The sequence below is a fragment of the Micromys minutus genome (genome assembly GCF_963924665.1).
Source record: "Micromys minutus genome assembly, chromosome: 29".
In the NCBI taxonomy this organism is placed as follows: Eukaryota; Metazoa; Chordata; class Mammalia; order Rodentia; family Muridae; genus Micromys; species Micromys minutus.
This window is the reverse complement of record NC_137964.1, coordinates 21275115-21288738: the sequence shown is the minus strand read 5'-3', so window position 1 is coordinate 21288738 and position 13624 is coordinate 21275115. Positions and strand designations below refer to the sequence as shown.

The 13624-nt window shown below is 46.5% G+C and overlaps 1 protein-coding gene across 2 annotated transcripts in view; it reads left to right on the top strand.

Moving 5' to 3' along the window:
• The window catches only part of GLT1D1 (glycosyltransferase 1 domain containing 1), a gene marked incomplete at both ends in the record, with an annotated part of 67986 nt that overhangs the window by 51263 nt on the left and 3099 nt on the right, over positions 1-13624 (top strand). For both annotated transcript variants that reach the window (XM_080941313.1, XM_080941312.1), the window contains 3 exons: positions 1709-1752; positions 2329-2449; positions 5362-5460. In XM_080941313.1, the coding sequence (XP_080797439.1) occupies positions 1709-1752; positions 2329-2449; positions 5362-5460 (264 nt within the window). The remainder of the gene's footprint in view (positions 1-1708; positions 1753-2328; positions 2450-5361; positions 5461-13624) is intronic.

Here is a 13624-nt window from a genome sequence, read left to right as displayed (position 1 = left end):
AGAGGCAGCTAGCATCCTGGATTCCTGAGCTGAGTTCATACCATTGAAGCAAGGTCTAAGCTGTTAAAAAAAAAGTTTTAAAGTTGTACATACATACATACATACACACACACACACACACACACATATATATAATTTGTGCATGTGCATACAGATCCCATGGGGGCTCTCTTTTCATTCCTCCAAAAATAAGTTTTCATTTTCTTTTCTTTTTTCTTGAATCATAGTCTCACTGCATCTCTGGATGACTGGCCTCGATCTTACAAGAGATCCATCTGCCTTTGCCTCCCGGGTATTGGGATTAAAGGTGAATGCCCCCATTCCTTTTCCTAATTTTTAAAAGTTACATTTATTTACTTATTTATTTCGGAGGAGGCAGGTGTGCCACGGTGCCTGTGAGTCCTGGAGATCTAACTCAGGTCAGGTTTGGTGGCAAGCACCTTTACCCACTGAGCCATCTTTATCTTTCGGATGCTAGAGTTTTGTGTTGGAGAAAGCTTTTTTCCAATTATTTGAGAATCGTATTCACGGCTGATGATAGACGTGGAGGGACCAATCTGACAGAGTCAGACAAAGCCTGTCAGATGTCTCAGTGAAGAGTTTGTGGTGAGTTGAATTGAGACTGATGAAGGATTGATTTCTCCCTATCTTGGAGGGGAACTGACCTTGAACTCTTTGTATTCAAGCATGACCTTGAACTTTGGATTCACTTGCCTCCACCCCCAGGGCCTTATCACAGGTGTGTTGCTACATAATGTAGTCCTTTCTCTTTGTGTCTGAATAATAACCCACACGGATAAACACCTTTTGTTCTTCATCAACCAAGGGGCATGCCCTTAGTTTTTTAGCTGTGCTTCTGAGAAGGCTCCTAAAAACAAACTTCAGTTCCATGTGCTGTTTTGATGAAGGCTTCCCACTCATTCCCTGGATTGCTTTTTATGACAAATTCTATCTGCATTGTTTAAGAAAGCAAGCCTTTCCTGAAGGATTGGACACTTAAACTGTCCTGTCTGCAGGTACTCTCCACTGTCCTCTGAACCCCTTGGGTTTCCCTGAGCTCAATGCTCAGAAGGGAGGGGGGATACACTCTTCACCCCCTTCTCTTTTCTACTCTTATCTTCTTTGTATAAGGTCTGGACTTAGGCTGTTCCTCTGTTTCTTGTATATTCTTCCTTTTGGAACTATTGGATGGACTTTGATCTGTTAGGGTTCCTGTGCTGAGGACTTAGATTTAGGTCAAGCTTAAGACTCCAGCCCCAGACAAAGTCTTTCAAATTATCCCAGGCTGGCCTGGAGTTTGCCACACAGCAGAAGATAGCCTTGAACTCCTGTTCCTTTTGTTTCCTTCCAAGGGTTGAGGTCACAGGCTTTCATTATCACACTTGGTTTATGCAGTGTTGGGGGACTGAAGCTAGGGCTTTGTGTATGATTGTTGCTCTAACCACCCTCCGCCCCAACCCCAGCCCACCTGGATTTTTTTTTAAATTGTGTGTGCATGTGGGTGAGTGTGTGTGTGTGTGTGTGTGTGTGTGTGTGTGTACATGCCATGGTGCATATGTGAAGGCATAGGGCAAAGCATTTGGGAGTCAGCTTCCACCATGTTACTGGGGTCGAATCTAAATCCTCCCCATGATTTTGTAGCAAGATGAGCCATGTGTGTGCCAGAGGGTCAGACTCTTTACGTGTTTCTCGTCCCTCTTCTTTCCAGGTAGATCCAGTCTTTACAAGGGAAGTGAAAGACCGGGTGAGGAGGTAAGAGTAAGGGACAGGTGGCATCTTCAGGCAGAAGGCATCTTGCGCATGGCAGAGTGAATGGCTCAAGAGTCCCAGCTTACCCATCTCAGACTCTGCTCTAAGCAGATTGCAAGTACAGCCTCCTGTCATATTCCCTGTGATCTCTCAAGGTCATGCTTTGGGCTCCAAGGTAGAGGTCAATAAATGAATGCACTCAAAGCGTAAGACATTCTATCTCCTCAGTTATCTGGGGAAAGGCCAGGGCAAAGCACTAAGTAATCTTGCGGCATCTCCCAGGCTGGACTGGAATCAGAAACCTCTTGTGTGACGGGGCCCTAGGTACATGCATCCATACCTGGAAGAATGAAGAAACTTACTTGTGTTTGGATGATGACGATGCAGACTGCAATAGTCTCTTTGGAAATAATTGATCATTGTATCTGTAGAAATTGCATCCTTTTTTTTTCCCCTACCAGGACCAAGGGACCCAGCCTCAGTTGATGTACAAGTTGGGTCTTAGTTGTTCACATAAAATTATGTGGGACTATGAGGAGAGCTGAAACAGCCATGCTACCCCTGCTTTGTCCTTTTCAGGGCTGCAGGGGTGCGACTGATCCGGGAGATGTGCCAGGAAGATCTGCATGCCGTAGTGAAGAGCTGCTTTGCGTTGGTCAACAGCTCAGTCTCCGAAGGCATGTCGGCCGCCATCTTGGAGGTAACTGCAGCTCGACGGCCCAGGATGTGGTACCAAATTGTTCTTGTTCTTCTCCATTTTTTTAAAAAAAGATTTATTTAAAAATTTTAAGTTACATGTATGTACATGTGTCTGTGTGGAAGTACATACAAGTGAGTGCAGTTACTGGTAGACAACAGAAGGGGGCGTCTAGATACCCTAGTTTGAGTGTGAATTTTCATCAACTGCTCTGAAAGTGCACGCCAAGGCCTTGTGTCATCTTTGAGTCTGGCAAAGAAGCCAGCTCTACCTGGGCTCTGTCCTAACTGTCAGCCTGGGTTGGGTGCTCAGCCCCAGCCACTGGGGCAGTTTGGTGCCTCCCTGAAACAAGCCAGTTCAAACCAGTGTAGAGAAGGTGCCCAATTGTTCTTCTACCTGTAAATACACATACCACTCCTTTCTCCCATATCTTAAGAAAAGGTCAAGGGCGTGAAGTCTCCTGAGTGGTTTTATGAGCTGCACACCCAGCTTTCTCAGTGGCACTTGGCTTGCCTCCTGGGAAAGGCAGCTGTTGGCATTTCTGATGCCCTTGAAGTGTCAGTGTGGCCTGCCTTTGGGGAGGCTAAAGAACCTTTGGAGATGGGCTCTGAATGAAGTTGATTTTAGGGGGAGTGGTAAGCGTGCCTTTTCAGAATCCTTTCAGATGGCCAGTGTGTTAATCACAGAACACATGCCCATCACTCGTCCAGGAAGTGGACTTGTGGCCTTTCTGAATCTGCTTTCTTGAGCAGGCAAGTACAAAAGCCCACTGACTAAAATACATGCTTCTCACTGAAAACATGTCAAGAGCAAATGTCAGCCGGATGCACAGCAACCGGGTGATTATTGCTAAAAGCCCACCAGGCCTTTCCCATTCAAGCATACTGTGGGATTGAAACACCCCCTCCTTGCTCCCCCCCCACCCCCCCACCCAATAGAATTACCTTAAAGGAGAGATGGCTCAGTCAGTTTAGTGTTTGCTGTGTTGAGTCCAGTACCCAGAACCCACAGGAAAAGCCAGGCATGGTTGCTTTGTGAGTGGAATCCCAGGGATGGAGAAGGCTGAGAGGGGAGACAGGCAGACTCCTGGGGTCTGTGAGCTCGAGGCCAGTGAGAGACCTTGTCTCAAAAAACACGGTGGACAGTTTGAGGATGGCTATTCCAAGTTTTCCTGTCTTCTACACACACAAAGGGTATAGAGGGCTCCCTTCATAGTCCCAGTTTTCCTGTTTGGAACAGCAGCATAGGTGTAGTCTACATGCAGACAAAACCTCTGGGTTAGGTTTGGGGACCTGGGTGGAAGAAGAGCTATGATCTAAAGCTAAGAGCAAGAAGGAGAATGTCTGACCATAGCCAGTCACGCTTGCTCTAGTGATCAGAGAACCTTGAAGAACCCTGTAAGAGAGTTTTAAAACACTTGTGCCATTTTGGTGCCAAAGTGTGTGTGTGGGGGGGGGGTGAGATAGAGAGAGATTGATTTTATGTGGGAACATGGGACAGGACCATTCCTTATTCTTTTGGAAAGCCAAAGCTAGCTTTCAAGTGTCCGACAGTTCTGTGAGTTTGCATGAACACCTTCAGATCAAGTCTTTCTCCCATACTAGCAGTGATCACTCAGGGTCATCCATGGCACAAAGTCACAGCAAATCCTTTGGGAATAGACCTAGGGCAGTCTGACCCAGGACCATCTGGCTACAAGCTTCCTAAGCCACACCTGTAGGTGAGCTGTGCATCTGTAAAGCCCGGCTGCTCTTTTCTTCTTTTAATGGGGTGCAGGTTCCAGCAGCTGTGTTCCTTGTGCCATGGAAGATAAAGACTATTTTAGCCAGGTGTAGTGTGGCCCACACCTTTAATCCCAGCGCTATGGAGGCAGAGGCAGGTGAATCTCTTGAGTTCGAGGCCACCCTGGTCTACAGAGTGAGTTCCAGGACAGCTAAAGCAAGGAGAAACTTTGTTTCACTTCCCCCTTACCCCAGACTGTTTCTATAAACCCCAGGCAGCTCTAATAAAGGTGAGGAAGCTGGCCACAGGGATATTAGAGAGCTTGAAAGAGAGGTTCTGTCCACCCCATAAGAGGACACTGATCTAGTCTAGGGAGGCCAGGCGAGTCTGTTTTGGTAAAGGGAAGCTATGTGTGTTGTGTCCTGACATTTCCTGTGTCTGTCCCCCAGCGTCAGGCTCAGCCCCTCCTCTGTCTTTCCCTGCTTGCTCTGTGAATTTGCTCTGAACGAAAGCATGTCTATTTCCAAACACCGTCTAGCGCGTGGCTTTGCCAGCTACAGCGCTATCAGGACCGACTTCTCAATGTGTTCATGTTCTCAGAGCTTGTCTGTGCTCAGAATTTGCCATTTTTTTTTTAAAATAAGATTTACTTTTATTTTAAATTATGTACGCTTGTGTGTGTCTATGTGGGAATGTGCACATGTGTCAGAATATGTGCACGTGTGTGGGAATATCCATGGTGGCCTGCAGAGGGTGCGGGAGCCCCCTGAATCTAAAGTCATGGGTGATTGTGAACTGTCATTCAGCTTGGTTGCTGGGAACCAAACTCTAATCCTCTGCAAGAACAGCAAGCACACACAACCCCTGAGCCATCTCTTCGGCCCCATCCACCTTAGTTTTTGAGATAGGTTCTTTCATAACCTGGAGCCTAACAAGTAGGTTACACCAGCTGGGGCCAATAAGTCCCAGGGATGCCCCTGGCTTGGTCCCCCCCCCCACCACATCCCCGGTATTGAGATGACAGATCTGTACCACCATGTCTGGTTATGTTTTTGTTTTGACCGTGAGTCCCAGGAGATTGGACTCACGTCCTGATGCTTGCAGAGCTAACATGTTACCACCTAAGCCATCTTCTGGCCCCCTTGCCTGGTTCGTAGATGCGGTCCTCATCTTCACTCCTTCCGTCCTCACAGGCAATGGATTTGGAAGTTCCAGTGTTAGCCAGGAACATCCCTGGGAACTCGGCCGTGGTAGAGCACGGAGTCACAGGACTGCTGTTTTCAAACCCTCAGGTAAAGAGAGTTTCCCTGCCTCATTGGTGTGAGTTTTGTCTGTGTGAAGACCGTGGGGTTCTTGTAAGCCCCCCAGCTCCTGGCGGAGGCAGAGCTGTCCAGTATGCTCTGTGGCTTTTGTTGTCACCCTGGAGGGACATGCAGCATCTAGAATTCCAGGGTACTTCTGACCTTAGGATTTTTAGCTCAGCTAGCTGAACATTCACTTGGCATGCATAAACCAGGCTTGGTGTGTACACCTGTCACAAAGCATTCAGGCAGTAAAAGCAGGAGGATCAGAAGTTTAAGGCCAACCTCTGCTGTATAGCTAGTTCAAGACCAGCCTACATGAGACCTTGTCTAAAACAGAACAAGACATAACTAACCCCACAGAAACAAAAAACCAAAAAAACAAACGCACAAGGACTTTGCCAGCTAGTATCCTCCCAAGTTAGTTGTCTGGGGGCAGCGTGGAGCAGAAGAAAAGGTCTTCTAGTTACCTGATGCCTTGTATTCTGGGGGATGGAGGTACAGCTCCCTGTCTTTCTCATGTTCAGGTCATCTCAGGTGAGTTTCAGCCCCTGAGTCCCAGAAACAGCCCAAACTCCCCACCCCCATCACTACAAAACTTAGAACTTACTCAAAGATGTGTTTTGACCCACCATCTTCATGTTGGCTTTACCGAAGGATGTTTAGAACAGCAGCGCTTCCTGGTTCTGTGCGGGAAGAGTTGCGATTCTTCACACTCTGAAATAGTGCGCGAGACGCGGATGTCGAGTGTATCCAGTGTGTGCTGGGATATGTTGCTTTAGAAACAAATAATGCAAGCTTTAAGGGACTCTGGGCTGGCATTGTTTTAATCAACCACGGGACTTAGACTTGGATGCAGGGAAAGCAAGAGCAATTTCAAATATGCATTCAAATATGTATGAGAACCAGCATTTCATTTATTAAGAAGAACTGTCCTGTCAGACCACCAGCTGCGGGAGTTAAAATATGTATATGCAGTGCATAGCACATAAATAATATGTAAGCATAAATGCTCTTTGAAGTCAAGCTAAATATAGTTACTCATTCTGAGGCTAGCTGTTTTCCTTAATTGAGAACATAAAGAAACCTGGTTTTCCCCACGTAGGGCTGGAGATAAAAGACTGAAGTGTTCAGAGAGATTGGAAGGGTAGGACCTGTGCAAGAGGGTGGGGTGCATGGCCAGGAGCCTTGGGCAGAGTCTGGGAGCTCAGTGTCTGGTCAGCAAAGAAAGGGGGTCTTGGTTTGCAGACTATAAAAATTGGATTTGTCTAGGCACCATGGAAGGGAGGAAGAGGGGGAGAAAGAGGGAAACCTGTGGATCATGCAGCGTGCCTGGGTGTGGTTGTACTGGCTACTAGAAAGAGAACCATTTTAGATGCTGGGATGAGGCTCGGTTGGCAGAGTGCCAGCCTAGCATGCATGAAGCTCTGCATTCGGGCACCAGCATCACCTGGAACTGGACATGGCAGTATGTGACTATAAATCTATCACTCGGGAGAATGAGAAGTACAAGTTCATCCTTGGTGACAGCTGTGTGCAGTATAGGCTGCTCAGCCTTTATTTGTTTATTCATTGGCACTTTTCTGTCTCCAACCTTCTCCTCCGGTCCCCTTTTAGAGGGCTCAACCCTTCAAAGTGAAGTCTGCTACTGAGAAATGGAGATTTAGTGCCCGCCCACTTTCAGCACCCGAGACAGCACCTGCCCCCAAGCCTTTGTTCTCTGACAATGAACTTTAAAATCCAGAACCTGTACACCAACACCTGCCCCCCGTCCCCCATCCTGTGACAGCAGCATAGAAAACAATCTGGAAGGGAAGGAAAGGATCGTATTACTATTCTATTGCTATGGTAAATGCCATGACCAAAAGCAACTTGGGGAGGAAAAGATTTTACTTGGCTTACACATCCAGTCACAGTCCATCTTTGAGGAATTGAATTCGGGGCAGTAGCTCAAGCAGGAGCAGGAGCACTGCTTGCTGGCTTGCTCAGCCTGCTTTCTTATACAACCCAGAACTGCCTTGCCTAGGAGTGGCACCACCCATCGTGGGCTGCGCTCCCCCTTGTCAATCAACAACCAAGAAAATCTTCCCAGGGATGCCCACAGGACAATTGGATGGGGACAATTCCCTTATTGAGGTTCCCTCTTCCCAGGTGACAAAAGCAAGGCAGCACGAACCTTTTGTTTGGGGATCTTCCAAGGAGAACCAACTGAATCATCATCATCTACCTCTACCTTTCTCTCCACATCTATATCTATGTGCACAGCTCCATCTCTTTTATGTCTATGTGTAATCTCTCTATCTAATGTAGGGATATAGCTATATAACATATATCTCTATATTTATATCTCATATCCATGCCTATGTCTATTTTTTTTTTAATCTAAAAAGTTGATGACTAAACACATTTCACTGTAGGGAACAGAATAATCTCTGGTTTTGTACACTTCACCTCCAGAAAATTTCAATTTAAACGAAGCTTCCCTAACCTGCTCACCATTGATTTCTCATTACCTGAACAATCTGGTTATCTTTCCATTTAAGAAGAAGGAAGGGATCCAGTGAATTTCCCAGGTGTTTTTATAGCTTGGTTTTACAGCTTCAAAATTAAGATCTATATGACATTTAATAGAAACCATGAATTCATATTCTGCCAGGGTTGGGCTCTCTAAGCTTATCTGCTAGAAGGTTTTCCTTTTGTTCTTTAAACAACTGTAGAGACATAAATTTGGGGATGCTAATAGTGGCAGTGGCTAATGTTTATCAAGGACATGCTGTATTCAAGCTCCTATCTGTAGTAACCAACATGACATGGCTTATGTTCTCTCTCTCTCTCTCCCCAACCCCCATGAGATAGGGTTTCCCCGTGTAGCCCTGACTGTCTTGGAACTCACTCTGTAGACCAGACTGGCCTCAAACTCAGAGATTCTCCTGCCTCTGCCTCCCCCCGCACCAAGTGCCGAGATTAAAGGTGCAAGCAACGTCTGAAAATCAGCTTATATATTTTAAAAGACCTCACTCTCTGTCTCTCTGTCTCTATCTATCTATCTATCTATCTATCTATCTATCTATCTATCTATCTATCTATCTGTACAATCTGTATCTATGTACCCCAGGCTGTCTCCAAACGCACTATGTAGCCAAGCATGACCTTGAATGCCTGATCTTCTTGCCTACCCCACCCCATCTCTCCAATGCAGAGATTATAGATGTCCACTGACTCACTGGGTGTATGTGGTACTGAGGATCAGACTTAGGCCAATTTATTTACTGGGTTACATCCCCTTCTCAAGGCTGAAAGTCTTCCTTAAAGACATCTTTTTCTTTAAGCAGAAATGGCTTTGATTGTGTCTGGAGAAAGCAAGATACTCTGGGAAATGCCATTTTCAAGCTTATGTCCCACCTGGAAAGTAGCGGTGCTCAGGGGTCTTGTTCCTATGTGAAATCCACAGTGGCTTGTGGGCACTTTCTGTTGTTTGCTGCTCTTTCATCCAGAAGATGGAGGTGTTGTGGTAAAAATTAGAAAAAGGTTTTGTTGCTACTGATCCTGCTGGGTCGAAGACTCTTCCTTTTGGAAGTAGCAAATGCCATGCCAATTGTTTTGAAGAAGATTTTAGATTATTGAATCTAGAGAGATTTCACATTTAAACTTAGAGCTAGCAAGATCACTCAGTGGTAAAGACACTTAGCGCTAAGCGTGAAGATTTGAGTATTATCCCCTGGTACCTAAGTGGTGGGAGGAGAGAACCAACTTTTGCAAGTTGTCCTCTTGACTTCTGTATGTTTAAAAAAAGAGTGCCCCCTCCCAGAAGTTAGTTAAACAATCACTAAGCATCCAGTTCCTTATCCCTGTGCATTTGGATACTTGCAGGCTCCAGAAGAGTAGGCTGGTAATGCAGTATTGGACAGAGGGGTCCCGGGTCTTGGCTGGGTTTCTCAAGAAGAGTCCAGCCCAGCCTGTCTGTGTGGTGTTCAGGCACCATGCAGAGTTAGCTCGGTGATTCCTGGTTGTCACATTACCATGAGAGGATTCAGAGAGAGAGTGGGTCTATGCTCCTTGTCTGAAGTCCTGCAAAGTCCAGCCCAGGTGGGAGTTGCAGAAATGGTTATACACGTGTATACACGCACACATACACACAGGCTAGCATGCATGCAGGCTTACACTTATGCAAATAGGACCCACCCCCACCCAAATGTTGATAGTTGTACTTATCTCTCTGACTCTGTCCCTCCTCTCTCCCACTCTTCCTCCCTTCCGCTCTCCTTTCAGGAGGATTTCTGGTACTTTCTCAGTTAACACCCCCCCCCCACCCCAGCAAAGTGAATTCTCTCAGCCTTTATTCACCCGGTTTATCAGGAGAAGAGACCTTTCCTATCTGAGGCCCATAGCTGCCCTATGCTGGAGACAGATGGCACAGTCTGGCAGAAGCAAAGCCCCCTAGTGACCCAGTGGAACCCAGGCTTGATGAATGTGGTTGAACAGAAAGGGCCACCAGATGGGGCTCATGCCTCAGGAAACATGGAAGCTGCACCTGGGGTGAGCTTCAGCCTGGACCTCGGCATCTCCTGGGCTTGGTGTAGGCCTGAGTACCAAGGCATTGAGGGCAACGTCAGGAGAATCCTGCTTGTCAAGAATTCTCCCAAAAGACAGGGGAGAAAAGGCACACAGTTCCTTTAGTGACCTCCATGGTGGCCCCACCAGCCATCTTCTGTACAGTCACCTGCTACCTTGCAAACTTGCCTCTTTATTGTTGCAGAAACAAAGATGAGTTAGAGAAGGGTCTGCAACCCCAGGGAAGGGGCCAATTGTGGCCCCAGGGTGGGGGTGGGGGAGAAAGGGAAGGGTTCTCTTTCCTTCCTTCCCTTACTCTTTGAACACCCTATATTTGCATCTATCTGTACCCTCTGAGGGCTCAACCAATTTCGCTGCAGGATCCCTCTGCAAGCACAAAGATGTATGGACAGCTTTGGTACCCAGTTGTATAGCTTATCTAATGTTATTCCTGCCCTGAGCTGACTCAGAACAGAACAGTGCTACCCTGTGGGAGTTCACTGTTAAGAAGGTGCTGGCTGGTCAGCACCCTGGAAGTCGTCAGGTGTCCCTTAGAGGACACCCTTGGGCTGTCGCTGGAAGGGTAATGCTGGAGGAGATGGTGGGTGCTACAAGCAGGCTCAGTAACATGCCTGGTGCCTCTGCTTGTGTTTCCTGCTGTCCCTACTTTCTGTAGGTTCTGTCTCCATGACAGAGCTGAATCCAGTATCTACTGTGTCCCATCTCTGCAAGGCAGCACCTGGTCCTAATAGGGCTATTCATCTCAGTAACCACTTCTATTGTGGTGCCTTTCCTGGCCCTGAGCAGAGGAACCTGTTTGAAATAATGGAGATTATTCACACAGCTGTGAACCCTCTGTATTTCTCATTTTAGAGAAGGAGTGGTATATGTGCCTGGCCCCTGCATAGCACCCACCACACCCTGCTCTGCCCAGGAGGTTGTAGCCCACAGGGACTGAGCAGAATGCCATTCCCATGCTAGCTTCTCTGTTGGAGGGTTCTCCTTGGCTTAGGTAACAGCTGGGTTCCCACCATAGCACCAGATCTGCGCTTTTCATTTCTTCTTTTAATCATCTGTGAATGAGCCAGCTGCCTCCCCATCAGTCCCAAGCTCCTGGAAACAGGGCTGGAAGATGAGGAGGGGAGCTGCAGAGTGCTGTCTGCAGGGCAGGACGTGGTCGTTGCACCCAGGAACTCTCAAAAGATATATGTCTTAGTTCCATTCCTGTTGCTGTGATAACACACCGGGAGCGAGGCGATTTATAGAAGAATGTGGTTAATTGTTGGTTTATTCACTTATTTATGTGTGCACAGTTCTAAAGGCTTAGTGTCCATAATGGTATAGATAGCCTTGCACACAGGGCAGAAGCAGGAAGCTGAGCGCTTAGATCCTCGGTTGCAATCACAAAGCAGAGGGGCCAGTTAAAAGTGACTGTAGAGTCCCTTTTCATCCCAGAGCCTGCCTCCCAGTAGTCTAATTCTCCAGCAAGGCTGTAACCACCTAAACCTCCCCAAACAGTGACACCAACTGGGGAACCAAGTGTTACAATGCCGGGGACATTTCTCATTCAAGCCACCATACCCAGTTACCTACATAAGACCCGCACAAGATCAAGCCACACAAAACTCCAGCACAGAGGGGTAGGAACTCCAGGGGCTACAGCCCTGGCTGAGAATCTATTGACAGTTGATGGCTGTGGGGGTGGGGGAGAGTAATGCATTCTTAGGAATATGTGGCTATTGATGGGTTGCTCATAACACAGTGGATGACCCTAAATCATGTGCTACTGACCTCTCCTAGACTCTGCTGGTTGGGAACAAGTCTCAGGTTTTCTCTGTTCAAGGGAATGGGTGGGGCTCACCCCATAGCACCCTAGTCAGTACGGACAAATAGGGTCATCCATGGGAGTCTTTTCCTTAGACCACATTGCATTAAAAGCTGGCTATTTCATCTGAGAGGAAGGAAGAAGTAAGTTCTGGGCTGCAGTCCTGGGGATTCTTGGCTGAGTTCTATGTGGGCACTTCTACTGGTCCAGCTGGGACCAGCCGCTCACCCAGTGAGCCCAGTGATGGTTATACTATAGCTGAGCTGGGGCTAGGTGGTCCAGGATAGCCTCTTCTTGCAGTGGCCTTACAATTCTGTCCTTAGAGTCTCATTGTCAGTGAGGCTGCCCCAAGCAAGTTTCTGTGTCATTTTCCAAAGGTGACTTGGAGAAAGAAAAGCAAAAAAAACCCCAAAAACCAAAAACAACAACAACAAAATTGCTAGATTTTACTTCTAAAATTTACTAAAGTTTCCTTCTTCAAAGCTTTGCCTGCAAATCAAAGCAACATCCCATCTGACATACCACACTGAAGAAAGCAAGACTACATGTCTACCTGCAGTTACGGGCTATGGGAAGTGAGCCCCGACTCCAAAAGGAGTTACAAAGCCAAGATCCTTGTATAAGGGGATGGGAGACTTGGCAGTTGACTTTACAGAAAGTCCTTGACCAGAAACAAATGGATAGCAAGCGACTTAGCCACTCACGGGGACAGTATCCAGACTCAGTAGAGAGTCACTGCAAAGCCAGGGAAATTTCTTCCTTCCTTCCTTCCTTCCTTCCTTCCTTCCTTTCTTCCTTCCTTCCTTCCTTCCTTTCTTCCTTCCTTCCTTTCTTCCTTCCTTCCTTTCTTCCTTCCTTCCTTCCTTTCTTTCTTTCTTTCTTTCTTATTAAGAATACATCTTAACTTTGTGTGTGTGTTGGAGGAGGGGGTGTCCGGCTATTTCTCTTCTTTCCTTTCCCCCCTTTCCCAGTGTTCATTCATAAAGCCAGCTATAAGGTACATCTGATGCTTAGTTTTAATCTTTCTTACACCTCAAACCCTCTTTCCCAAGACTTCACTGCTAACAAAACAAGTAAATACATAAATACATAAACACATAATAAATAAATAAGTTAGGTGCTTTATCAGAGACCATCCACCATCATTCAGGATTTTGTCCTAAAATTATCCTGAGTCCTGTGCTAATAGTAAGCCCAGTGTTCCACATCAGATAAATCACAGATACGGCCTCCGTCGTTAAGTAATATTCCCAAGTGCTAAGCTCGTCGAATGATTTTAATATGAATGCTGTTCTGCCACATGGTGGGAATAAATATGCTATGTTTTTATGGTGAAAAGAACACTAGTTTACTAGAAAATGTGTACATAATCCATAAAAATAAAATGCCACCCACATAAATGTTGCTATTTATATCGACTGCTATAAAAGGCATTCAACATTTAATTAACAATAATTTTGAGGATATGTGGCCATTCCCTCTTGATGGCAAAGTGCTGTGTGTTAATCTTAGGCACTGTCTCTTGGTTGGAATTTACTCGCCCTGATGGAGTAAGGTTACAATGGTAATTAAGTGTGTATGAGTTTGTGCACGAGAATCTTAGAGTGCATGTATGTGTGTGTGTGTGTGTGTGTGTGTGTGTGTGTGTGTGTGTGTGTGTGTGTACATGTTTGCAGATATTGTGGGCGCAGGTATACATGTGGGTGGTGGGTTGCCTGTGGTGGCCAGAGGACATTAGCTGTTGCTTTTTCCCCTTGCTTGTTTTGTTATGACAGGGTC